The 21,332-nt window shown below is 38.9% G+C and overlaps 1 protein-coding gene across 2 annotated transcripts in view; it reads right to left on the minus strand.

Annotated features, from left to right (window-relative positions):
* The window catches only part of vps8 (VPS8 subunit of CORVET complex), an 87,079-nt gene extending 66,050 nt beyond the window's left edge, over positions 1 to 21,029 (minus strand). For both annotated transcript variants that reach the window (XM_061744720.1, XM_061744721.1), the window contains exons 1-15: positions 20,906 to 21,029; positions 18,640 to 18,708; positions 15,601 to 15,731; positions 14,671 to 14,767; positions 14,512 to 14,544; positions 13,229 to 13,283; positions 9,609 to 9,733; positions 8,077 to 8,163; positions 7,721 to 7,788; positions 5,722 to 5,875; positions 4,749 to 4,808; positions 2,840 to 2,947; positions 2,628 to 2,708; positions 1,509 to 1,679; positions 109 to 183 (exon numbers count right to left, since the gene is read on the minus strand). In XM_061744720.1, coding sequence (XP_061600704.1) covers positions 109 to 183; positions 1,509 to 1,679; positions 2,628 to 2,708; positions 2,840 to 2,947; positions 4,749 to 4,808; positions 5,722 to 5,875; positions 7,721 to 7,788; positions 8,077 to 8,163; positions 9,609 to 9,733; positions 13,229 to 13,283; positions 14,512 to 14,544; positions 14,671 to 14,767; positions 15,601 to 15,731; positions 18,640 to 18,708; positions 20,906 to 20,983 — 1,392 coding nt within the window. In that variant the 5' untranslated portion in view covers positions 20,984 to 21,029. The remainder of the gene's footprint in view (positions 1 to 108; positions 184 to 1,508; positions 1,680 to 2,627; positions 2,709 to 2,839; positions 2,948 to 4,748; positions 4,809 to 5,721; positions 5,876 to 7,720; positions 7,789 to 8,076; positions 8,164 to 9,608; positions 9,734 to 13,228; positions 13,284 to 14,511; positions 14,545 to 14,670; positions 14,768 to 15,600; positions 15,732 to 18,639; positions 18,709 to 20,905) is intronic.
* Between the last annotated feature and the right edge of the window lie 303 nt (positions 21,030 to 21,332).

Here is a 21,332-nt window from a genome sequence, read left to right on the forward strand (position 1 = left end):
AAAGATTATTTCATTAACTTTGCAAGCCTGGAAGAACAAGCAATTTATATTTTCTGCCTCCACAGTCTACAGCAATGACACAGCGTTAAGAAGAACATGAAGCAGTACCTTTGTGCCCAAACACAGAATCTGCCCTGCGTAACTGGACACTGACTGGTAGCAGGCCTTTTCTCCCACCAAGGCCTGGAACAGAAACAGAGGAGCAGAAAGTCAGCAGTTATCCCCATCATCAGCTCATCAGTCTTGAGTCTAGACCGGGGATCTGCAACCCAAAATGTTGAAAGAGCCATATTGGACCAAAAACACAAAAAACAAATATGTCTGAAGCCGCAAAAATGAAAAGTCTTGTATAAGAATGAAGGCAAATGGCGAAAGGCGAAATGTTGAGAAAAAAGTCGAAATGTCGAGAAAAAAGTTGAAATGTTGAGGAAAAAGGCGAAATATCAAGATTAATGTTGAAGCACAATCTCGAGAAAAAAGTCGAAATATCGAGAAAAAAGTTGAAATGTGGGGGGAGGTTGAGTTGAAATTCTTAATTGATAAAAAAATTGAAGATGGGACTAAAATCAAAAAGAATGTGAATAATGATAATGAATCATAAACAATGATGAAGACATTATCATCAAAGTAATACAAATAAAGGAATAACGAATCACTTCACGTACAACTGTGAAAAACTTCAACATTCAACAAGAGGGGTTTTGAGGAAAACTCAGAGTATTCTGGGAACTTCTGGGCATGTCTTAGGAAAATAATTTTCACTCCTGCCTTCAGGACGTCGTTATGCACAACCTGTGTGTAAGGGCAATCGCTTTTCCAAGTCTTTTATCCCCTCTGCTGTTCGGCTATTAAATTTAAATTTATCCTTATGAATTTGTTTGGAATGTATATTTAGGTACTGTGAACCTTCTAGGAATGTGTATACAGTGTTCGTATAGACTGTTTTTTAATTAATTTATTGGTATCAGCACTTTTTAATGCAACAAATTGCAGATTTTTGCACACAGCTGCCAACTTTCTCTCTGTGTTCTATTAAATGTGTTATGTGTTTGTTATGTGTGTGTTTGGGCGTGAGCTGCCAAATCAAATTGCCCTTCAAGGGATTAATAAAGTTGTCTTGAATCTTGACACCCCTTTATAGGTAAAAAGTTTCCATTGGAAGTTTGAAAAAGAATTATATTTTTTAATTACCAGAAAATCCCCTTCATGAGAACATAACTTTTTTTTGCAATACATGGGAGTTTTTGCAAAACCAACATATTTTTCATGTGTTGTATTTTACATGTATAAATTCTAATTGCAGTTTCAAGGGTAATCCATGCATCTATTGATAAAAGAGTATGCGTCTGGACTGAAATTGGTTCTAGTTGGATCTTAATTTCCATGGTGAGCATACAAAACCCACAGTCGTTCCTAACTAACATGAGTTGTGATTACTTTTCCACTTTTCCACGCATATTGGTGCTTAATCTCAGCCTTCACATGCAGCACACTGATGTGAAGCTCACCAGGGCCTGGGAGACGTTCCCTCCAGTGGCCAGCGATTTGAAGTGTCTGCTGTTGTAGACCAGCTGCACCTGCTCCAGGTCCTGGGTCTCCAGGATCTCCTGCGTGGGCCGGTCTACCACCTGGAGTTTCTCATGGCTGTCAACCAGGACCAGGGTCCGACCGTTGATCCACTGCAGACACAAGTATGTGCACATCCATGAATAAGCTTACAAGCACCAATTTCATCTAAAACCCCAATTTCAGAAAGGCTCTGCAAAATGAAAATATAAACAGAATGCATTAATTTGCAAATAATTTAAACTAGGGTTGTCCCGATCAGGATTTTTTAGCTCCCGATCCGATCCCGATCACTTGAGTTTGAGTATCTGCCGATCCCGATTTTTCCCGATCCGATCACTTTTTTTGGTTCCCGATACATTTCTACTTTTTCCTGATCAGATACATTTTGGCAATGAATTAAAAAAAAAAAAAAAAAGAGGACTAAAACTTAATTATCCCAAGTTTCTTTTCTTGTCCATTGGAAACAACATGGACATATATTTCAACAAAGCTTATCAGCTCTGGTGCCACAAAATGTTAAAACATGAAATTGTAAACTAAAACAAAAAGTGCAGAATAGTGCAATAACAAAAATAAATACATTTAACTTCAAAAGAGGTAGTTGAATGACATCCAGTCAATCTCACAAACACAAGAAAATGTAAATACTTATTGGCTTAACCTTAGTGCAACATTCTGAATGGACTGAAATGAATAGCAGCAGCTTAATGAACATGAACAGATAGAACATTTCACAATTCAAACATGTAAACCATGTTAGTTTCTCTGGCCGGAAGTGACGTTAAATGCAACGATATATAAAACGATTTAATATACATTAAAAACATTAATAACTAGGTATGTCCTGATACCTTTTTGGCCGATACCGATATTTTGAAAATGCCGTGATCGGGCCCAATTGATCGAGCGGCCGATCAATCGGGACAACACTAGTTTAAACGCAACCCCCAACCAACTGGACCCAACAACTGTACCACCCCCTTACAAACGTACACACAAAGAGCACATGCCAGTGTGTAGTATGTGTGAATATGCAGAGGTCAATGCTGGGGACCTACGTTGAGGCTGATGATGTCACAACTGAGGTGGAGGTGTCTCTGTTTGATCACGTGGATGGTTCCCATCTCCTCTTTCTTGACCTGAACAAACCATTTCACACAAGATCAGTTTCCCGAGAGAACTCCTCAGCAGACAGACCTCTGAGAAATTGTAATAACAACTAATATGACCCAAGCAGGTTATAAGGTTATAAATGGCATGTGTGAGATACCAGAAGGAAGTGGACAGTATCTCCTTTAGAGAAGGCCAGGATGGGGTTGACAGTCTTCTGAACAGGAACAAACTGCCAGGCCAGCTGAGGAATACTGGATGCATCAGACTGGGGGAAGAAGATGGAGCACAACCCCAATTACTAGAAGGAACACTGCTGACATGAAGGCGAGTCTGACACCACACTTCTTGTTTTCTATCCTGCCAGCATGAGCAGTGATCAATTATATGCATAGAATAAGACATCTGAATAAATCCACACAGGAGTGGTTGTTCACATGATCACACCACATGTCATTTTATGAATTTCTGAGTCGACATGACCAGGCAGCTCATAAATGACGCCTGTACCACACTGGCCATGGAAGGCCATCCTGCCTAAAGCCTGATTTAAGGTTCTGTGTTAAACCAACGCAGATCCTACGCCATTGCCGTGACGCCGTCGTGAACCCTTCGGACTTCTCCGTCACTCCATTTCTCCGCGGTGCAATACCCCCCCAGAGTGCTAGTTGATACTTTGTTTAGCTTCCATCTTTTTCAGTCACAGTGGCCACGGTTACATGATGTTTTTTAATTCGGAATTAATTACTCCGAATTAAACTATTTTCCTTTGAATTTACATGGAAATGGGCCGCTTGGTGGCGCAGTGGGTTAAGCAGCAGCTCATATACTGAGGCTACAGTCCTCCTCCTGCAGCGGTCGCGGGTTCGAATCCAGCCCGCGCACCTTTACTGCGTGTCTTCCCCGTTCTCTCTCTCTACCCCTTTCCAGTCTGCATCTCCAATAAAGGGCCACTAGAGCCCAAAAAAATCTTTAAAAAAAAAAAAAAAAAAAAAGAATTTACATGGAAATAGTAATTCTGAATTGAGGTTTACATGGAAAACACGTTTGATCGGCTTTATCCAATTCCTCTACAGGTCTGGGGGTTGGGAAGGTTCTGATTGGATAGGGGGGGACCGGAAGTTAAACTACCGGAAGAAAAACTAACTAACTGTAAGCTGCTACAACTTTGAAAAGCTCACAATTTTTATGTTTCCTGTGTCCATCTGTTCTTTTAATTATTTCTATTTATTAAATAAATGGTCTCTGCTCTTGACCAGCGTTTACTGCGTGCTGCCATCTTGAAACTTTGTTTGGAAAACCAGCCCAGTGTGGAATATAAGCGTCATGGAGACAGACGGGAGAGGGAACGAGCAGAAAGAAATATCGGAATTAATTTAAAGAGGAATGAGTGTAAACATGATCGTTATTCTATTCGGATTTAAAATCGGAATAAACCAGCCACTTACTTCGGAATTAGGTTTAATTTGGAATGACCATTTTCATTCAGAATTAGGTGTTTACATGGTAATTTCTAATCATTTTAAATCGGATTTAATTTTAATTCTGAATTAAAGAGGAATTAAACTTCCCATGTAAACACACTGAGTGAATCAAAGAGATAAGGACAACTATTGTGCAAAAAAAAACAAAAAACAACCCAAAACAAAAAAAAAAAATCACACACACGAAGAAAAGAGCGCTGAAAGTTCATGACTGCTTCACGAACCGGAACCGGAAATGCGTTGCTACCAAGCAAACTAATCACAGCCCTCTCGGTCTGCGTTGGGTCTGGGAAGTTACATTTTTTGGAGGTGCAGGTCAGGCATGGCTACGGAGAGACTCCCGCGTAGCCGCCTACCCTACGGAGTAGGTTTAACGCAGAACCAGAACTCAGCCTTAAGGAGATCCTAGGGAAATGGCGTACCATGAAGGAACGTTGAGTAATTCACTGCTCGAGTGACAACAGAACAATTGAGTTGTTACAAATTACAATATGACCTCTTTATAGACTGACAATGAAAGAACCTTCTAAGGTATACTTTCATATACTTTCATTAAGTACAAGGAGAAGAAGCACATGGTCAAACCTTGCTGTAAGGAAATGTCATCCAAACGTTCAGCTGGGGCTTCAGACCAATGACAAGAATCTGGAAAGGGAAACCAAAATGTATAAGCATCATTACTCAAACACACTGCTGAATGGATACATTTAGGAAAAGAGAGGAACTTTAGATAATGAAATGGCAATTAAACAAAACATCAACATCTGATCTCTAACTATTTAAAAAAAAAAAGAGAGAGAAAAATCCAGATAAGACCTGGGCCGAAGAGTTATTCTGTTTAAGGTATTAGGGCCATGCAGGAGAAAAAATATTTGAGAGGGGAATTTTTTTTTTTATTGTGCACTTCGAGAAAAAAGTCAAAATGTCAAGAATAATGTTGAAATACAATTTCAATAAAGTGAAAATTTCGTGAATAATTGACTTTTTTCTCAACATATCGACTTTTTTCTCGAAATTGTACTTCAATATTAGTCTCGACATTTCGACTTATTTCTGGACATTTCGACTTTTTTCTCAAAGTGCATAATGAAAAAAAAATCTTCCTCCTCTAAAATATTATTTTTATTTTTCTCCTGCCTGGCCCCGATACTCTTCTGTACTTTTCAGTCCCGTTCACATGTTTCTTTTCCTTTCTCGTTACCAGAGGTGAGTAAATCCAGGTGCCATAAAGTAAAAATTCAGTCCAGCAGTTGTTCCAACCGGTCACTAAACCAGTTCCTCTGCAGGTGGATGGTAGGTTGTTGGTGAAAACACCCGTTCTACATGAACAGGCTGATCCAGAAACATGGCAGCGTTTTTACTCTATGGCACCTGGATGGTAGACCTCTGCTCAATAGCTATGAGCAAAGAGCTGGACAAGCACGCAGGGTGGTCGTCCTGGGGGTCGTTCTGGCCTGGATGTTTTATGTAAAGCGCTTTGCGTTGCATTTTTTATTTTGTATGAAAAGCGCTAGACTAATAAAGGTTGATGGGATTTGGTGATGTGCCTATTTCGTACCTTGGTCAGAGAGGCCATAGCCAGCAGACAGTACTGAGTGATGGGATGGTCTCTGAAGTCTGGGGGAGCTCGGAGAGGTTCCACGCAGCACACCTCCCCTTTAGAGCCACTGAAGAGACACCGCGAGTCACATGACCTCATTCCCATCACCCTCCTGGTAAGGGAAACACAACCATCCCCTAGTGAGAAACAAACCCCCACTGAGGCTGGAATTGCCATCACACTCCTCATAAGTCACTCACATTATTACGGAGACAATCAATCAGATGATACATTTATGCTGCGAAAATGACATTTCAATCAGAACAGAGGCCTCATTTATAAACATTGCATTGCCAAATTCAGCTGCACAAACTTGCAGGAAGAATGTGATTTATAAAGGGGAAATTGCAGGGTCGTCCCTGACCGAATTGGGGCCCTAAGCGAAATGTAATTTGGAGGCCCCCCCACCCCCCTGCCCCCACACCTCTCCTCATCCCAAATATATCAGAGGTATAAAATGGACGTATATCAACATGCCATTTTACTAACTTAAATAAATATTAAATAAACTTCAACCTGAAATAAATAAGTATTGAATTAAAATCTTCAACCTGAAATAAATAAATAAATAAATACTTAAAGAAGCATGAGGCTCCTTTTAAGAAATGAGACTCTCTAGCGCCACCCTTCGCCACAACGGCCATCGGGGGTACTGCAGCCAACAGTGAAGCCGGCACGGGAGAACGGGGAGAATGTACATGCAGCGTCATGTGACGTCACATCCGCAGGACAGCGCAGGAAATTCGGGCCCAGAATTGCAGCACATTTTGCAGCACACAGCCTGTTCAAGGCAAAGGAGAGATACACTAGAGGAATCATTTGTTTTGGTTTGGAACGCTTCATCTGACATTATTACTAGAAAACTTAAAACGTATACCAATTTCTTTTAATAAATCCTGCCTCAATCCTGCCTCATGCTCCTTTAAATAAAAAAACTTCAATAAATAAACCAATCCGAGTCACAAATAGCCATCAATTACTCATCAAAAGAAAGTTTCCTGCACCACCTCAATCCCCCACAAATAACTGAAAGCAGGTCTTGCAGGTCTGAAATCAGAACTAAACGTGTGTTTAGAGACGCACGTCTCTATTTTCTGGATTTAAAGTCACTTCTTAACAACATAAATTGATATAAAACTACAGCCAATATGTTCAAATGTGTCACCTATATACGACCAACTGGTCATGTGACCACTCGTTTTCAACAAACGTGAATAGAGAGGGCGTTAACAAGGCTTTCAATAAATGTTCAAGTTTTATTACCTACCTTTGGTAAAAAATAATGTTCCTCTCAGCGGAGCTGCTCCAGCCTGAATTATCATTTAAACACTAAACATGTCCGGACAAGTTCCACTGTAAACGTTACAGCTACTAGTACTTGAATTGCTGTATTGAGTCAGCTTTAGTTTTAATTTTGAATTGAGAGTCTGCTTAAGGGCCTAGTTGAGACTCAGTCTTATTTTATTTCTGAATTTTATTTATTTAACTGTATTTGCATTGCATTTTTGAATAATGCACCTGGCCTAATTGGTTTGCTGATGTGCTTGAGCTTTTTCTTTTGAATTTCATTTATGAAACACTTCACCAATAAAAATGTGGATTTCAAATCTTCTTAGTGTATTCAATTGATTAGTCATACACTGCAATTTTGTAATGTCCTAGAATTAGAATTCTTTATTTGGGGACCTTTAGCAGATATGAGATTAAAATGCGATTAATTAGATTAATTGTAAATCCTGTAATTAATTAGATTCTTTTTTTTAATCGCCTGACAGCACTACTAAAAACCCATTATTCAAAGGAAACCTGGGATGGGAAGGACGAAGGGAAAGACGGGGGGATGGATGCAAGGTAAATAGTGTTATCTTTAAAGCAGAACTCATGGATCTTGAAGTGAGTAAACCCTGTTAATAAACAGATATTTGTTCTAATCTAAATATAAGGCAGAGCAGTTCACCTGAAAGCCAGTTCGAACACAGACCCTCCACTGTCGTTGCACACAGCCAGAGTTGGGTCATCTGTGAACTACAGACACAAAAAAGGGAAACAAGAAGTAACAGAAATCAGAGGACAATCATTCAGAAAACATCCAAAAGCATTTGCAACATCATGTGCAGCCGACACCATCAGTTTCTGTGGTTTCTGTGGTGTCTCGTTAGGACCAGTTAGGCACAGTTAAAACTCTGATGACTAGTAGATAGTATATTTATATCTAGCATATTAGAAATGAAGTAAAGCAGAAGTAAATGTAGACTGAAAGGGGGAATGGTATCCCGTAAAGGACTAGGAGCCTGAACTTCCAACGGGACCTACCTTAACGTGCAGGATAGCTGTTCCTGGAGGATGAGCATCAGTGATGGTTCTCAGAAGCTTCCCATTGGCAAGATCCCACATCGTAATCTAACCGTGCACATTAAAACAGGTCAAGAACACAGGCGCAACATTGTCCTTTTATAACCTACATATTTTACCCTGTAAATTAAAACAAATCTACATTTTAATGAAGTAAAAGTTATTCTCATTATTGAATATAAATAGCATATTGTGACCATTTTGGTTGAGAAGCTTCTTTATCATTTTGGCCATATACAGTAATCTCTGGCTATAACGGTTCTCCTTTCACGTCTCGCTGCTTCACGGATTTGCATTGTGCATCGTGTTCTGCATTCTGATTGGCTAAACAGTCTTCCCGCTTCTTCACTTCCTGTGTCAATAACGTTGGTTGCTTAGCAACAAGCTGAGAACGGCCAATGAGCTTCAGCAGCAGCTCAAGAACGGGACCTTTGATGAATCGTTCATTACAGTCTCAGATATAATCCATGTCGGTTTATAACAATCTTTTTACCCAGAAGAAAAAAGAGCGACAACAACGACCCATAACTATGTTCTTCTCTGGAAAAAACACACCTGCACCGCGACTTTAGAAGAAAGAGACGCTACAGAGTCAGGATGCAGCAGCATCAGAAGAGCAGTGGAATACACGCCAGTCACAATTAGTCCTACTGTACTTATTGTATTTTTTTCATAATAATTTTTCATTTTCTCCCGTTCAAGTCCAATTACTTGGGTCGTGGTGGAGCGGGGCTGATCTCTGCAATTTGAAGCCTTGTATAATAATAAAAAAAAAAAAAAAGGTTGCTACTTCGTGGATTTCACCTATCACAGGTTCTTTTTTTTTTTACAATTATTATACAAGGCTTCAAATAAAAAAAATACAATAAGTATAATAGGACAAATTGTGACTGGCGGGTATTTCCCTGCACATTTATTTGATTTATGCAATGGTGAAAATATTGGTAATAAATGAAAAACTGGGAAGGACCATTGTTCGGTATGTTATTCGGTATTCAGCCAAGTGTTTATTATTATTTTCGGTTTCAGTTTCGGGCACAAATTTTCATTTCGGTGCATCACTAGTTGCAAATAAAACCAATTCATTGCATTTTTAGCCTAGTTATCTTTGTGGTAGAAGTATCGTATCGGTACTCTGTATCGGCAAGTACACAAATTAAATTACTCGTACTCGGTGTGAAAAAAATGGTATCGGGGCGTCCCTAGTCCTTACAGCCTCATTAGCTGCCAATACTTGCTGTTGAATCTCAATAAAATACTAGTATTAATATGTATAACTACAGTCATATAATTCATGCAACAGCTGAAAAAACTGTTTTAATAACACTAACCCAAATCAATATTGGAATCAAATCGAATCAAAGCGTGATAATCGATTCTTCACATTTGAATGGATCCCCAGCCCTATCAGTCAGAGCAGTAGTCTTTGATAGGTTCCATTGATTAAACCTTTTTAAAGCCAATCATCCGGTGATTTGGGGTTTGTTATTTACCTGTCCTTTAGCAAAACCACAGAGCAGCCGTGTGCAGTCATGGTTGATGCTGATGGCAGATATGGCTCCGAACTCGGCTCCAGTGCTCTTGGTTCCCAGGCACAGCCGGAGAGCCTGGTTGGTATCTGGACAGGGAATTCAAGACATTACTTTTTTTGATAAAATAAATAAATAATAATAATAATAGTAAAAAAATAAAAATCACACTTGGAAAAGCTGTGGATAATATGATAATTAAGCTTCTCAAGTCCATACGTTCCACAGCAGAACAGAATTAAACAGCACATAAATGCCAATACAAGCAGACAACAAATGAAGAGAGGAAAACTAAAGAAGCCGCAGGACAAAAGCATTACACATGCAAGAAAAAAGAAACCAAAGTGCACATGAGTAGTGGACTAAATGTACAAAAATAAGAGTGACTGAACAGGGGTGGGCGTACCTTTTCCTGTACAAGGCCATCATTGTCAGCGTTATAAAGAGACATTGGTCAGCTTTGCTAAAATCTCAATCAAAACCATACAACAGAATTCATGGATCATCATTCACTTTTCATGTGTTCAAGTGTTTCCTTTGGAGATTGTATCAGTAATAAAAATCTAAAATAATTTTAAATGGAATTATTGTTTTTTATATTCCTCTTGATGTCCCAGTGCGTCCCTTCCTGGAATGAACAGTAAACTGCAGCCTCTGCATCCCTGCATGCCTTGTTTTTCAGCTCTGAAGCTCAATATTTCTTGTTTCCAGGATGGGTGCATCAGTATCTTTCTTTTTGTTTTATTATCTTTTAACTCCTTGGTAAATAAATTCAGATTAATTTGAATGAGAGAAGTTGTTTGTGTTTATTTTATACACATTTGTCACAGCTGCTGGTTGTAAAGGTCTGTGCTCGGACTCCTTCCTTCCTTCACTGTTATTCTGTAACGCAACCCCTGGCAACAGGCTGGCACACTGCAAAAACTCAAAATCTTAACAAGAATATTTGTCTTATTTCTAGTTAAAATGTCTCATTTTTAGTCGAAAAAAATTAAACTTAAAAGAAGACTCATCACTGGAAAAAACAACAATTTTCACCTGTTTCAAGTAGATTTTCACTTAAAATAATTAGAAAAATCTGCCAGTGGAACAAGATTTTTTTGCTTGTAATGAGAAGATAAATCTTGTTCCACTGGCAGATTTTTCTACTTATTTCAAGTGAAAATTTACTTGAAACAGGTGAAAATTGTCAAATAAGTTATTTTCTGGTTATGACTCGATTTTTCGACTAAAAATTAGACATTTTAACTAGAAATAAGACAAATATTCCTGGTAAGATGTTGAGTTTTTGCATTGCAGTATGGAATAAGATCTACTTTGAGACTGATTTTGCTGTTTAGTTATTATTTTGATTGATTCATTTTGATAAGTAATCGTCTTTATTAATTATTAATAATTATTGGAAGACGATTATTAATAACTCTTTAATAACTGAACCAGCACCCCCTTTGTGGCACAACAGAACCAACAAAGTTCTTTTCCTCCAGTCAACATGTTTGGTTGGTCAGTTCAGAATGAATATTATCAAGATAAAGATATTAATACAGTATGAATGTGCCATGTCTCTTTTGTAAATCACAGACATTCCACCAAAAACTCCACAGAATACCAGCCACCCTGAGCAAACAGAGGTGAGGGATCTTCTGTGAACACAACCATTCAGTCGTCTTCTGGTGAGAATTGTCTTTTTAAAATGTCCAAACATTGTCATGTCAGCTATGGTGGATATAATGATTGATACTCTGAGCCTTTACTGCAATGAACGCTCAAGTTACACCCAATATTCTAAGCCCAATCTTTCAGTGCAAGTGAGAAAGGGGACTCGACTCAAATCGTATCAGCATTTATGTGTAAACATAAAACGGTTGTTACTGAGACTCTGTTATAGCATCAACATGAGCTGCATGACATGAAGTTTAATGAAAATTAAGTCTAAATGGTCCAAACGGGTCCAACTTGTCCAAATCCACAGTTTTGTGTATTAACTGCAATTTCCAGAATACACCCACTACTAAATTACAATCAGGAAACATCAGATATTTAGGCATAAACATCTGTCTAGGCTGTCAGAGCTTACAAAACTATACTACATTCAGCTCTGAAAAATAGAAGATGATCTTATCCGACGCAATTCTCTTCCCATTTCACTCATGGGGAGAATTGCATCACAATGATGGTTTTACCAAAAATAAATGATCTTTTTTCAATGATACCCTTCAAACCCCTTCCTCTTGGTTTAAGACACTGGACGTATCAACATTTCTATGGAAAAACAAACCACCACGTTTAGCTTAAAAACGTTACAAAAAACCAGAGACTGTGGAGGTTTAGACTTACCCAACTTCCAGTATTACCAGTATTAGTTAATATGTTACAGTATATCTTAAAATGGTGCAAAAATCACTCACTCTGTCAATGGCTGGATTCAGAACAAGTGTTTCGAATGATTTGGAAATCTCAGATTTATCATTTATCAGTCATCAAACATCATAAAAGCTTTAAAATTATTAATATTAGCTCTACTCTGACAGCCTGGTTGGACTTCCTTAAAATAACCAAAAATTTAACTTTTTCCATGCGCTCGCACACCCATCTGGAACAAACAGACATTCTGAAAAGTGATAAAAAGACGGCAAACTTCACTAAGGGGCTGCTTCTTGTCTGTTTCTGGTCTCTGGGGTGGCGTGGTTGTTCCCCCTCCTCCACTCTAGTAGTTCAGGTAAAGCCTTGTTTGCACACACACAGTTACACACACATGCACACATGCTCACCTATCCTGCCCCCACAGTTCTGAGGACAGATAACTGCAGCACTCTTTAAAAAAATAAAACAAAGTAAAAATGTTTTTAAAAAATTATTTTAATCTGTGACGTAAAGAACCCCACACCTAGCACACATCACTGTATCACCTTAAGCCCCATGGGAACCTCCAACTAACTAACTACACTGCAAAAACTCTAAATCTTAACAAGAATATTTGTATTATTTTAAGTTAAAATGTCTCATTTTTAGTCAAAAAATCTCATTACACTTAAAACAAGAGTCATTGCCAGAAAAATAACTTATTTGACAATTTTCACCTGTTTCAAGTAAATTTTCACTTGAAATAAGGAAGATTTATCTTCTCATTACAAGCAAAAAAATCTTGTTCCACTGGCAGATTTTCTTCTACTTATTATAAGTGAAAATCTACTTGAAACAGGTGTAAATTGTCAAATAACAAGTTATTTTTCTGGTAATGACAATTGTTTTAAGTGTAATGAGATTTGTTTAACTAAAAAAAAAAGAGACATTTTAACTAGAAATAAGACAAATATTCTTGTTAAGATTTTGAGTTTTTGCAGTGTAACTAACTAACTAACTAACTAACTAACTAACTAACTCACAAGCAGCAGTGTGTGACCAGAACGACACCATGGTATAAATGTGGTAGGAACTTCCACGTCAGACATGAACACATCAGCCTGAAATAAGGAGTTAACATTGATGGACTCCATCTATCACCTGTGTCTGCAGATTAAACAGTTTTAAGTGTGAAAGTTGGGAGGAGCCTTGAAGAAGATCAGAAAGTCCTCTGAACTCACCAAAGACCAGAGCCAGACCATGAGACGTTCCCACAGCGATCACGCCGCCCATTGTCTGAACACCAAATAGAAAAGAAAGACAGATAACAACTTTAGAGCAGGAGGGGGAAGTCAGGGATAAAAGAAATGTAAAAACTGAACTGCAGGAGGACAGAGAGGGAGCTAATAAAATGAAATACATTACAGGTGTTCACAAAACAAGAAAAGACGTGCTATAAACTAGGGCTGGGGATCCATTCAAATGTCAAGAATCGATTCAATTCCGATTCTTAAGATTCAAAATTGATTATCATGATTTGACTCGATCCGATTCCGATATTGAGATGGGTTAGTGTTATTAAAACAGTTTTTTGAGCTTTTGCATGAATTATATGACTGTGCAGTTCTGCAACATATACTAGTATTATATTGAGATTCAACAGCAAGTATTGGCAGCTAATTGCATAATTTGTCTATATTTCATTGCTTTATATTCTGTCTTGGGGTTACATTTGTATAAAATGCTAAAAACCAAATTCTCAAAAATTAAAAACCCAAAAAGACCAAAAATGGAAAAAAAAAAAAAAAAACGCAATGTGGGAAAAAAATTAAACCGATTTCATACGTCTCTGTTTGCTGCCCTGGATCTTCTGCCCCACAATGTTTCTGAAAGCAGTTCTATCAGCATTCTGGGAGGTGATTGGTCCTTACAGCATCATTAGCTGCAATACTTGCTGTTGAATCTCAGTATAATACTAGTATTAATATGTTGCAGAACTATACAGTCATATAATTCATGCAACAGCTGAAATCAATATCAGAATCGGATCGAATCAAATCTTGTTAATCGTTTCTGAATCTTAAGAATCGGAATCGAATCGATTTGCCCAGCCCTGGTTAAGACGCCTGTAATCAGATGTCAATAAACCAGCTCAGAGATCATAAAATCATCTTAAACGTTGTGCTTTCTCGCACACAGAGAGCAAAGCATCCTTGTACAACATGCCAGTCTTATTTAACGTTTCTGTCAGTATGTTGATGTATGTGTGGAGGGGTGAATGTGTCTAGATATATATATTTATTTTATTTGTTTTTATTTCATTATATTGATTTATTTTTCAGTTATTTTATTTTTATATGATGCGCTGACTGGAGAGCACTTTTAATTTGGTTGTACATAGTGATAATGACAATAAAGATCTATCTATCTATGAAGGTAAATGATGAGAGCTGATATAGTCAGCCAGAATCCAGCGGGTTCCTTGGTTGCAGAGTTTTTGTTGCAGTGATGAAGTGGCACTCACGATTGCAGTTGGAAGTCCAGCATCCACTTTGTCCTGAGAGAGAACAAGCAAAGGTTTTCATTATGACTCAACATCAGCTGCTGCTGTCCGTCCGGTTCTGTGAATGTGTGCGTGTGTGCGTGTGTGCGTGCGTGTGCGCGTCTGTGTGTGTAGCCTTACAGCAGCAGCTACGATCTGTGCAGAGATGCCTTTTAGCAGACTCAGCCTGAGCACCGAGCCGTGGACACCGGTGTTCAGATCCAGCGTCTTCCTCTTCCTTCAGCATGTCACAGCATCACAGAAAACAGACAAAATATTCATTTTACTAAGATGAGACTCATGAACAGATAAACCAACGTGGCTTTTCCCACTAGTACCTACTCGGCCCGACTCGCCTTTGGTCGGAGCAGATTTGGTCATATTTGTTTAAACTGTGTTTTGTGATTAATAAGCAGGTTTTTTTTTATTATTTTGCATTGGATCGATGTAGCAAATAAAATAGTTGGGACCATCCAGCTCCTCACCCATCAGTTATTGTTTCACATGATCAGTTCTGGTAAAAACCGCAGTCAAATCAGCAAAAATGTCAGTTTGCTGGATGAAATATATTAATTCCTGATAAAATAAGTGTGTTAGTGCACAGCTCTGCTCATGTGTGCATGTGAATGAGCATACGTTTGTGTGTACATGAAAGTACAATCTGTATTGAGCGAGGCTTCTTGCTTCAGGAATCCCGGTCTGTGATTGGACGCTGCCTCGGCGTCGCCGCTGTTCATTTGTATAAAGTTGAGATTTTTCAACTTCAAATTGACGCTCTGGATGCCTTCAACGCCTCTCTCAGCGCGAATCAGTGTGAATCCAGGGTTATAGACACTACATAAATAAACTTGAATTAAACTGAATAAGGTCACCACTCTGCCTTACACGTCATGCGATATACTGCCAAACACCTAAATCAGAGTCTGTCTCACACGTGCCGCTTGGAGCTGAGAGAAGATCAAGTTCGGTGGTTTAAGTGACACTGTGCTCTCCATGTTCTGATGGAGCCTGCACTGAGCATGTGTGTGCCTGAAAAGAGCTGAAAAAGAAGAGGAGGAGAAGAGTTCATGCCGTTTCAGGTGTGCCGGGTCTCCGCTGTCAGAGCTGGCGAGGGAGGACGTGTCCCAGGAGTGAGTATCCATGTTGTCTGTGTTCATGACACAGGTGTCCTCCAGAACAAATGCATCCTCTTCATCCTCCACCTGCAGCACAAGCACAAAGAGCAAACACGGGTCAACACATGTGAGGGGGAACAGGGAAAGGTATCACCACCATCATCAACACCTGAGCTGGAAAACCGTCTTTCACACTTTTGCAGTCATTCTGTTTGCAGGCCAGAGCTTCAGGAGCTGCATCCTGACCTGCAGTCCGCCCCCCCCGAATTATTATTATTATATAATTATTCAGAATTAAATAATACCGAATTAAACTATTTTCCTTCCAGTTTACATGGAAATAGTAATTCCGAATTGAGGTTTACATGGAAAACACGTTTGATGGTCTTTCTCCAATTCCTCTACAGGTCTGGGGGTTGGGAAGGTTCTGATTGGATAGGGGGGGACCGGAAGTTACGACTACCGGAAGAAAAACAAACTAAGCCGCTACAACTTTGAAAAGCTCACAATTATTATGAAATATAGACAATTTATGCAATTATTACAAAAAACTTTAATGTTTTCACACCTTTCAACATATTTAAAAGGCAAAAACATGGCACCAGTTATTCTTGTGTCCAACAAAACATTCCTTTTTTGGGCATAAACAAAAAAATACCAAAAGTTGTAATGTAATGATGGAAAAAAAAAAAAAAAAAAAAAAAAAAAAATCAATCTTTAGACATACGAATCAATTTTTAGGAATTAATATGAGAATCGATTTAGAATCGGAAAATAGATTTTTTCAACACAGGCATAATGCATTTCCTTAGAAAATGCAGGCTTGAATGATGTGAAATAAACACCTGATGAACAATCAGCCTGCTGAACCCTTTCTGAAGGCTTGAAAAGGAATTGTTGAATTATGTTGAAAAAGCAAAGAAAACTGCTGAAAACTGCCACAAAATGTAGAGAAAAATGCTCAAAACTGTAACAAAATGTGGTGATGTTATTTGCAATTAGTGCACATGAGTAAGACCTGACGGCGGAACAACATTGTAAAAAGTATACATTTTAGAAAGAGTTGCAGAACAAGTGTCATTCGATGAGAAATGCAGGCGTGAACATAAATATGCTGAATTATGCTGAGCCTGTCCTTTGCAGGTTCTTTTTAAACAATGCATGCATTCCAACAGGATACAGAAGTTTGTTTTTGTCCAAAAAGGCACTTATGGTTGATAAGCAACAGCTGAGTCTTGGGAAAGCTTGAATATCCTTAAAAGTATCAGGTTTTGAGGGAACAAGGATCAAGCACATTGCTGTTCCATTTACAGTCTGAGGGCTCCCCCTGCTGGTCAGTCATGGTGAGATCACACACACTAAAAAGCTGCAGGTGTCTGATAGGAAGAATAAATATATTAAAGATGAACATATTACCCAAATGTATGTATCTATTTCAAAATATCCCTCTGGCACCCCCTACAGAAATGTTTAGGAAAATCACGTCACTTGTAAGGAAATTTGTATGGAATAAGAAACGTCCTCAAGTTCGCCCATCTCTGCTGTATCTTCCATTTGATGCAGGGGGGCTGAGATGTCCAAACTTGTCCAAACCCGACAATTTTTTCTTGTAAAAGTGGGAGGAAAATGCCTCTTTTGATAATAAAGGTTGCAGACCCCTGCACTAGAAGAACACGCGGGGGTGTGAGCGGGGGTTTGAGTTGAAACCTGTAGCCAAATGTTCGGTCAAGCTCAGAATAAAGAGCACAAAATAAATACCTGTTGTGTCCTCAATTAAACTACACTACCTACGCTTTTAGGAACAATATGGAGTCCTGCCCAAAATCAAGCACAAAAGTTACGTAAAAGTAACGAATAATGTAAAAAAGTTACTTCACATGGAGGGTAATAGGGGTGTAACGATACACTAATCTCACCATACGGTACGATACACGATATTGAGGTCACGATAACGATACGATATTATAGCAGTATTTTTTTAACAACCTTGAATTAGGAACATATGACTGGAAAAAATTTCCTTTATTTGAAAGACACATTTGCCCTATTGTTCCAGTTTGTAATGCTTTATAACTGTTTAAGTTTTAAAGAGAAAGCCAGGCCAACCATTTTCCACAAACTGAACTAAAAGTAAATGTCAGGTTTGCATTATGCATCTTCAGTTTCATACAAGTACAAATATTTAGCCACAAACTGAATAGTTTCTCTCATGTATGATTTGACTTTTTTCTTTTCCAGAAATTTAACAACTAAAATTAAATAAATAAATACAAGTAAATAAATACATACAATTTTACATCATAAAAAAGATTGATTCATGCTCACCTTATAAGTGTAAGAGGAGATTTATTTTTGTTAAGAAAGTTATTTTGGTAATCCATTATTTTATAAATATATTCTTTATATTCTGATGTAAATCAGGGACTATAATGACACTAGTCAGTTTATCTGTAGTGATTAGTCTGTTTTAGATTGGGTGGAGTGATACGCCACAGTACGGCACTAGGTGCTGTGTTGATGTTCTAAAATCCTACACTGTTGAGGGACATTAAAGTACACTGGAACTCAGCAGAAGTTGTCCCCGTGTTTATCCTACTCACGACCCCAAAAAGGTTTAATTTAATAAGGTAAGGCTTAACTCTACACCAGCCTTACATCAGTAAAAGTTCTGAGCTCAAAACGGGACTAGTTTCTTCTGAGCGTAGTCAGATTTTGGTCCGCGGGTCGAGGCGCGGTCGTCACGCGTGGTCGGACACGCGTTACATGTCAACACAATAGATTAATATTAATAACCCAATATCGCGATACAGTTTGTCACCTCCACGACACGTTTCGTGACGTTTTTGTATCGCGAAATTTCGTGGCACGATATATTGTTACACCCCTAGAGGGTAACTACATAAACTAACAATTACTTTTAAAAGAATTAACAAGCAAACACTACTTTTACAAGTAGGTTGCGACTGATTGTTTTCATGGATGTGAGAGTTGGTACCTGACTGAGGATGCTTTCCAGGGTGGGAGGGGTGTCCACCTGAGGAATGTCAAACTCCTTATCATCGATCTGAGAACAGAAGCGGAAAAAAAGAGAGGATTGATGAGAATGCAGCTGGTTTCTGCTGGTTCATGTTACTTTGCAGGACAGAAAGATTATTCAGACTGGAGATAACCCACAGTGTTCATCTGTGTTCAACAGGGTAACCATTCCACAGAGGAGGAGGACTACAGTCTCAACTGTCAAACGCTGACAATACAGTTGTGAATCAGACATATATACGTAGACGCCGCATCGAGTGTTCTTGCCCGCTGCTGCGATACGTCAACGTCGCCGCCATATTGGATGTTCAAGACTGTGCTGTAAACTAATACAAGTGAATGGACTTATTTTCATAAAGCGCCTTTCTACAAAGAAATGTACGTTTTACGTCTCATTTATTCATTCACACACGCACTAATATACTTGGGAAACAGTTAGGCACCAAATATAATATGTTTAATTTTCTCAGATGGCAAAAATAAGAACTTTATTAATTCCACATAGGAGTAATTCATGTTGTATCAGCTATAGAGAACAAGGTAGTGCTGAAAAACAATATATATCCCCCCTCACAAAAATAAGAAAAAATCGAGAAACATATTTTCTCATCAACAAAACATATTTTACATTTTTCAAGTAACAAAATAACAAATTTGAACCATTTTTCAGATGATAAAATAACATTTGAACCATTTTTCAGATAAAATGACTGAAAAAAATATGAAAATTTGTTCAAATATGTTTTTTCGTTACTTGGAAAATTTTCAAATATGTTTATGTAAAATAGGCTGAAGTATCCCTGTTTGCAGTCAGCTCTAGAGGCTCCAGAACAGTCCCCAGACCACAGCCAGCCTTGCTTTTTGATCAGTTCAAGTTTGTTGGTAAAGTCACTGATGTTGCTGACAGATAACTATAGAGGAGATTGAACTCTGCACACCAGACTTGTGGAGGACGTACGGCAAAGAAGAAGTACAGTTTGCCCTGTTCCTTCTTGTGGACGGTCTCTAGTCCAGTCTGGTGTCCAGGTGAACACCAAGGTATTTATACTCCTCCAGCACCTCCACTTCTGTTCCAGGCCCGTCCCAGGCCCGTCCCAGGCTGCACACACAGCACAGAGAAGGAGCTTTTTGGTCTAGTTCCTGCACTCTGGTGTGTTCTTGTGGCAGTTTCTCCACATAAGAGGAAAAACCCCAAAACTCCCACCGCTGAACCCAGACTCGCTCTGCATTATGGGAATCCTGCTGCTAGCAGAAAACACCGGTACCCCCGGTACCACCGACACCCCCGGTACCACCGACACCCCCGGTACCACCCACACCCCCGGTACCACCGACACCCCCGGTACCACCCACACCCCCGGTACCACCGACAAGACCGGTACCCCTAACCAGTTTAAAAACAAATATAAAAACATGATTTTCACAAGGTACAAAGAGGAAGGGATTTAACGGCCTTTAGGGGCCTGATATAACACTATTGGGTGATGGGTAGATTTATTTATATTTATGTGCAGAAATGGGCAGCTTATTATATGTGCATGTATGCAGGTGTATGTGTGTGTATATATATATATATATATATATATACACATACACATATAAATATATAATATATATAAATATGTATATGGGCATGTGTGTACAAATATATAAAATACTCAACTATGTCTATGTATGTATAGGTAACTGTGTGAGTATAATTATTGTAGTATAGTTATTATAAATACGTGTTAATAAATGATTAGTGAATGGGGGTAGGATTAAATAAGTTTACACTTCTTCCTACTCCTTTTTTGCACATGTAATTAAGATATTAAGTGTTAAAGGATGAAATTCTTTGGGGTTTTTTGTTTGTTTTGTTTTATTATCTTCTCTTTAATTGTTGTCTTTTACATGTACAAAATAAATCAAATCAAATCAAATAAAAAACCCTGGCATCCCCGACAGCAGTCAGCAGGTCAGCAGGACCGCTGGTCCAGCAACCTGCACCAGAAAGTCCAGACTGAACCCCACCTGCGTCATGTCAAAGGGCTGATTTATGGTTCCGCGTTACACCAACGCAGAGCCTACGCCGTAATGTACGCGACTACGCGTACCTTACGGCGTGGGCTACGGCATTGATTTAACGCAGAACCATAATTCATGCTTAACTGGACAGACAGTTATTGTGCAGGTGCGTGCGGTTTCTGCGTCGACACGCTGCGTGAACCCAGGACTTGTCCTACCGAGTCCATGTCCATCACGTTAAGCTGAGCAGAGGCACCCAGGAGTGTCCCCGCGTCCGGAGACCGAGACATGTCCATCTGGTCCTCCCTGGTCCTCCCGGTCTGGCTCTTCTTCGCTCTTCTTCGCTTCGGCTGCGCTTCTTCTTTGGTGGTTGGCGGACCGGAAGTCCTGAAGAGCGGCTCGATAGCGCCACTAAGTGGAGGTGGAGACAGATGGGCTTTCTCAACAAACATCCACTATTCAGCAATTTAGTGACTTTTTATTAGGACCCTAAATAATCATATGAACTTTAGAATATTGTGATAAACCAACCCCAACCCCGTAACATTTGTACAGACTCACATCCGGCACTTTAAAAACCCCATATTTTACATTTCTGTTTATATTGTACATTTCTGTTCATACATTTTATCTGTCATCTGTCAT

Source organism: Cololabis saira, chromosome 17 (genome assembly GCF_033807715.1).
Source record: "Cololabis saira isolate AMF1-May2022 chromosome 17, fColSai1.1, whole genome shotgun sequence".
Taxonomy (NCBI): Eukaryota; Metazoa; Chordata; class Actinopteri; order Beloniformes; family Belonidae; genus Cololabis; species Cololabis saira.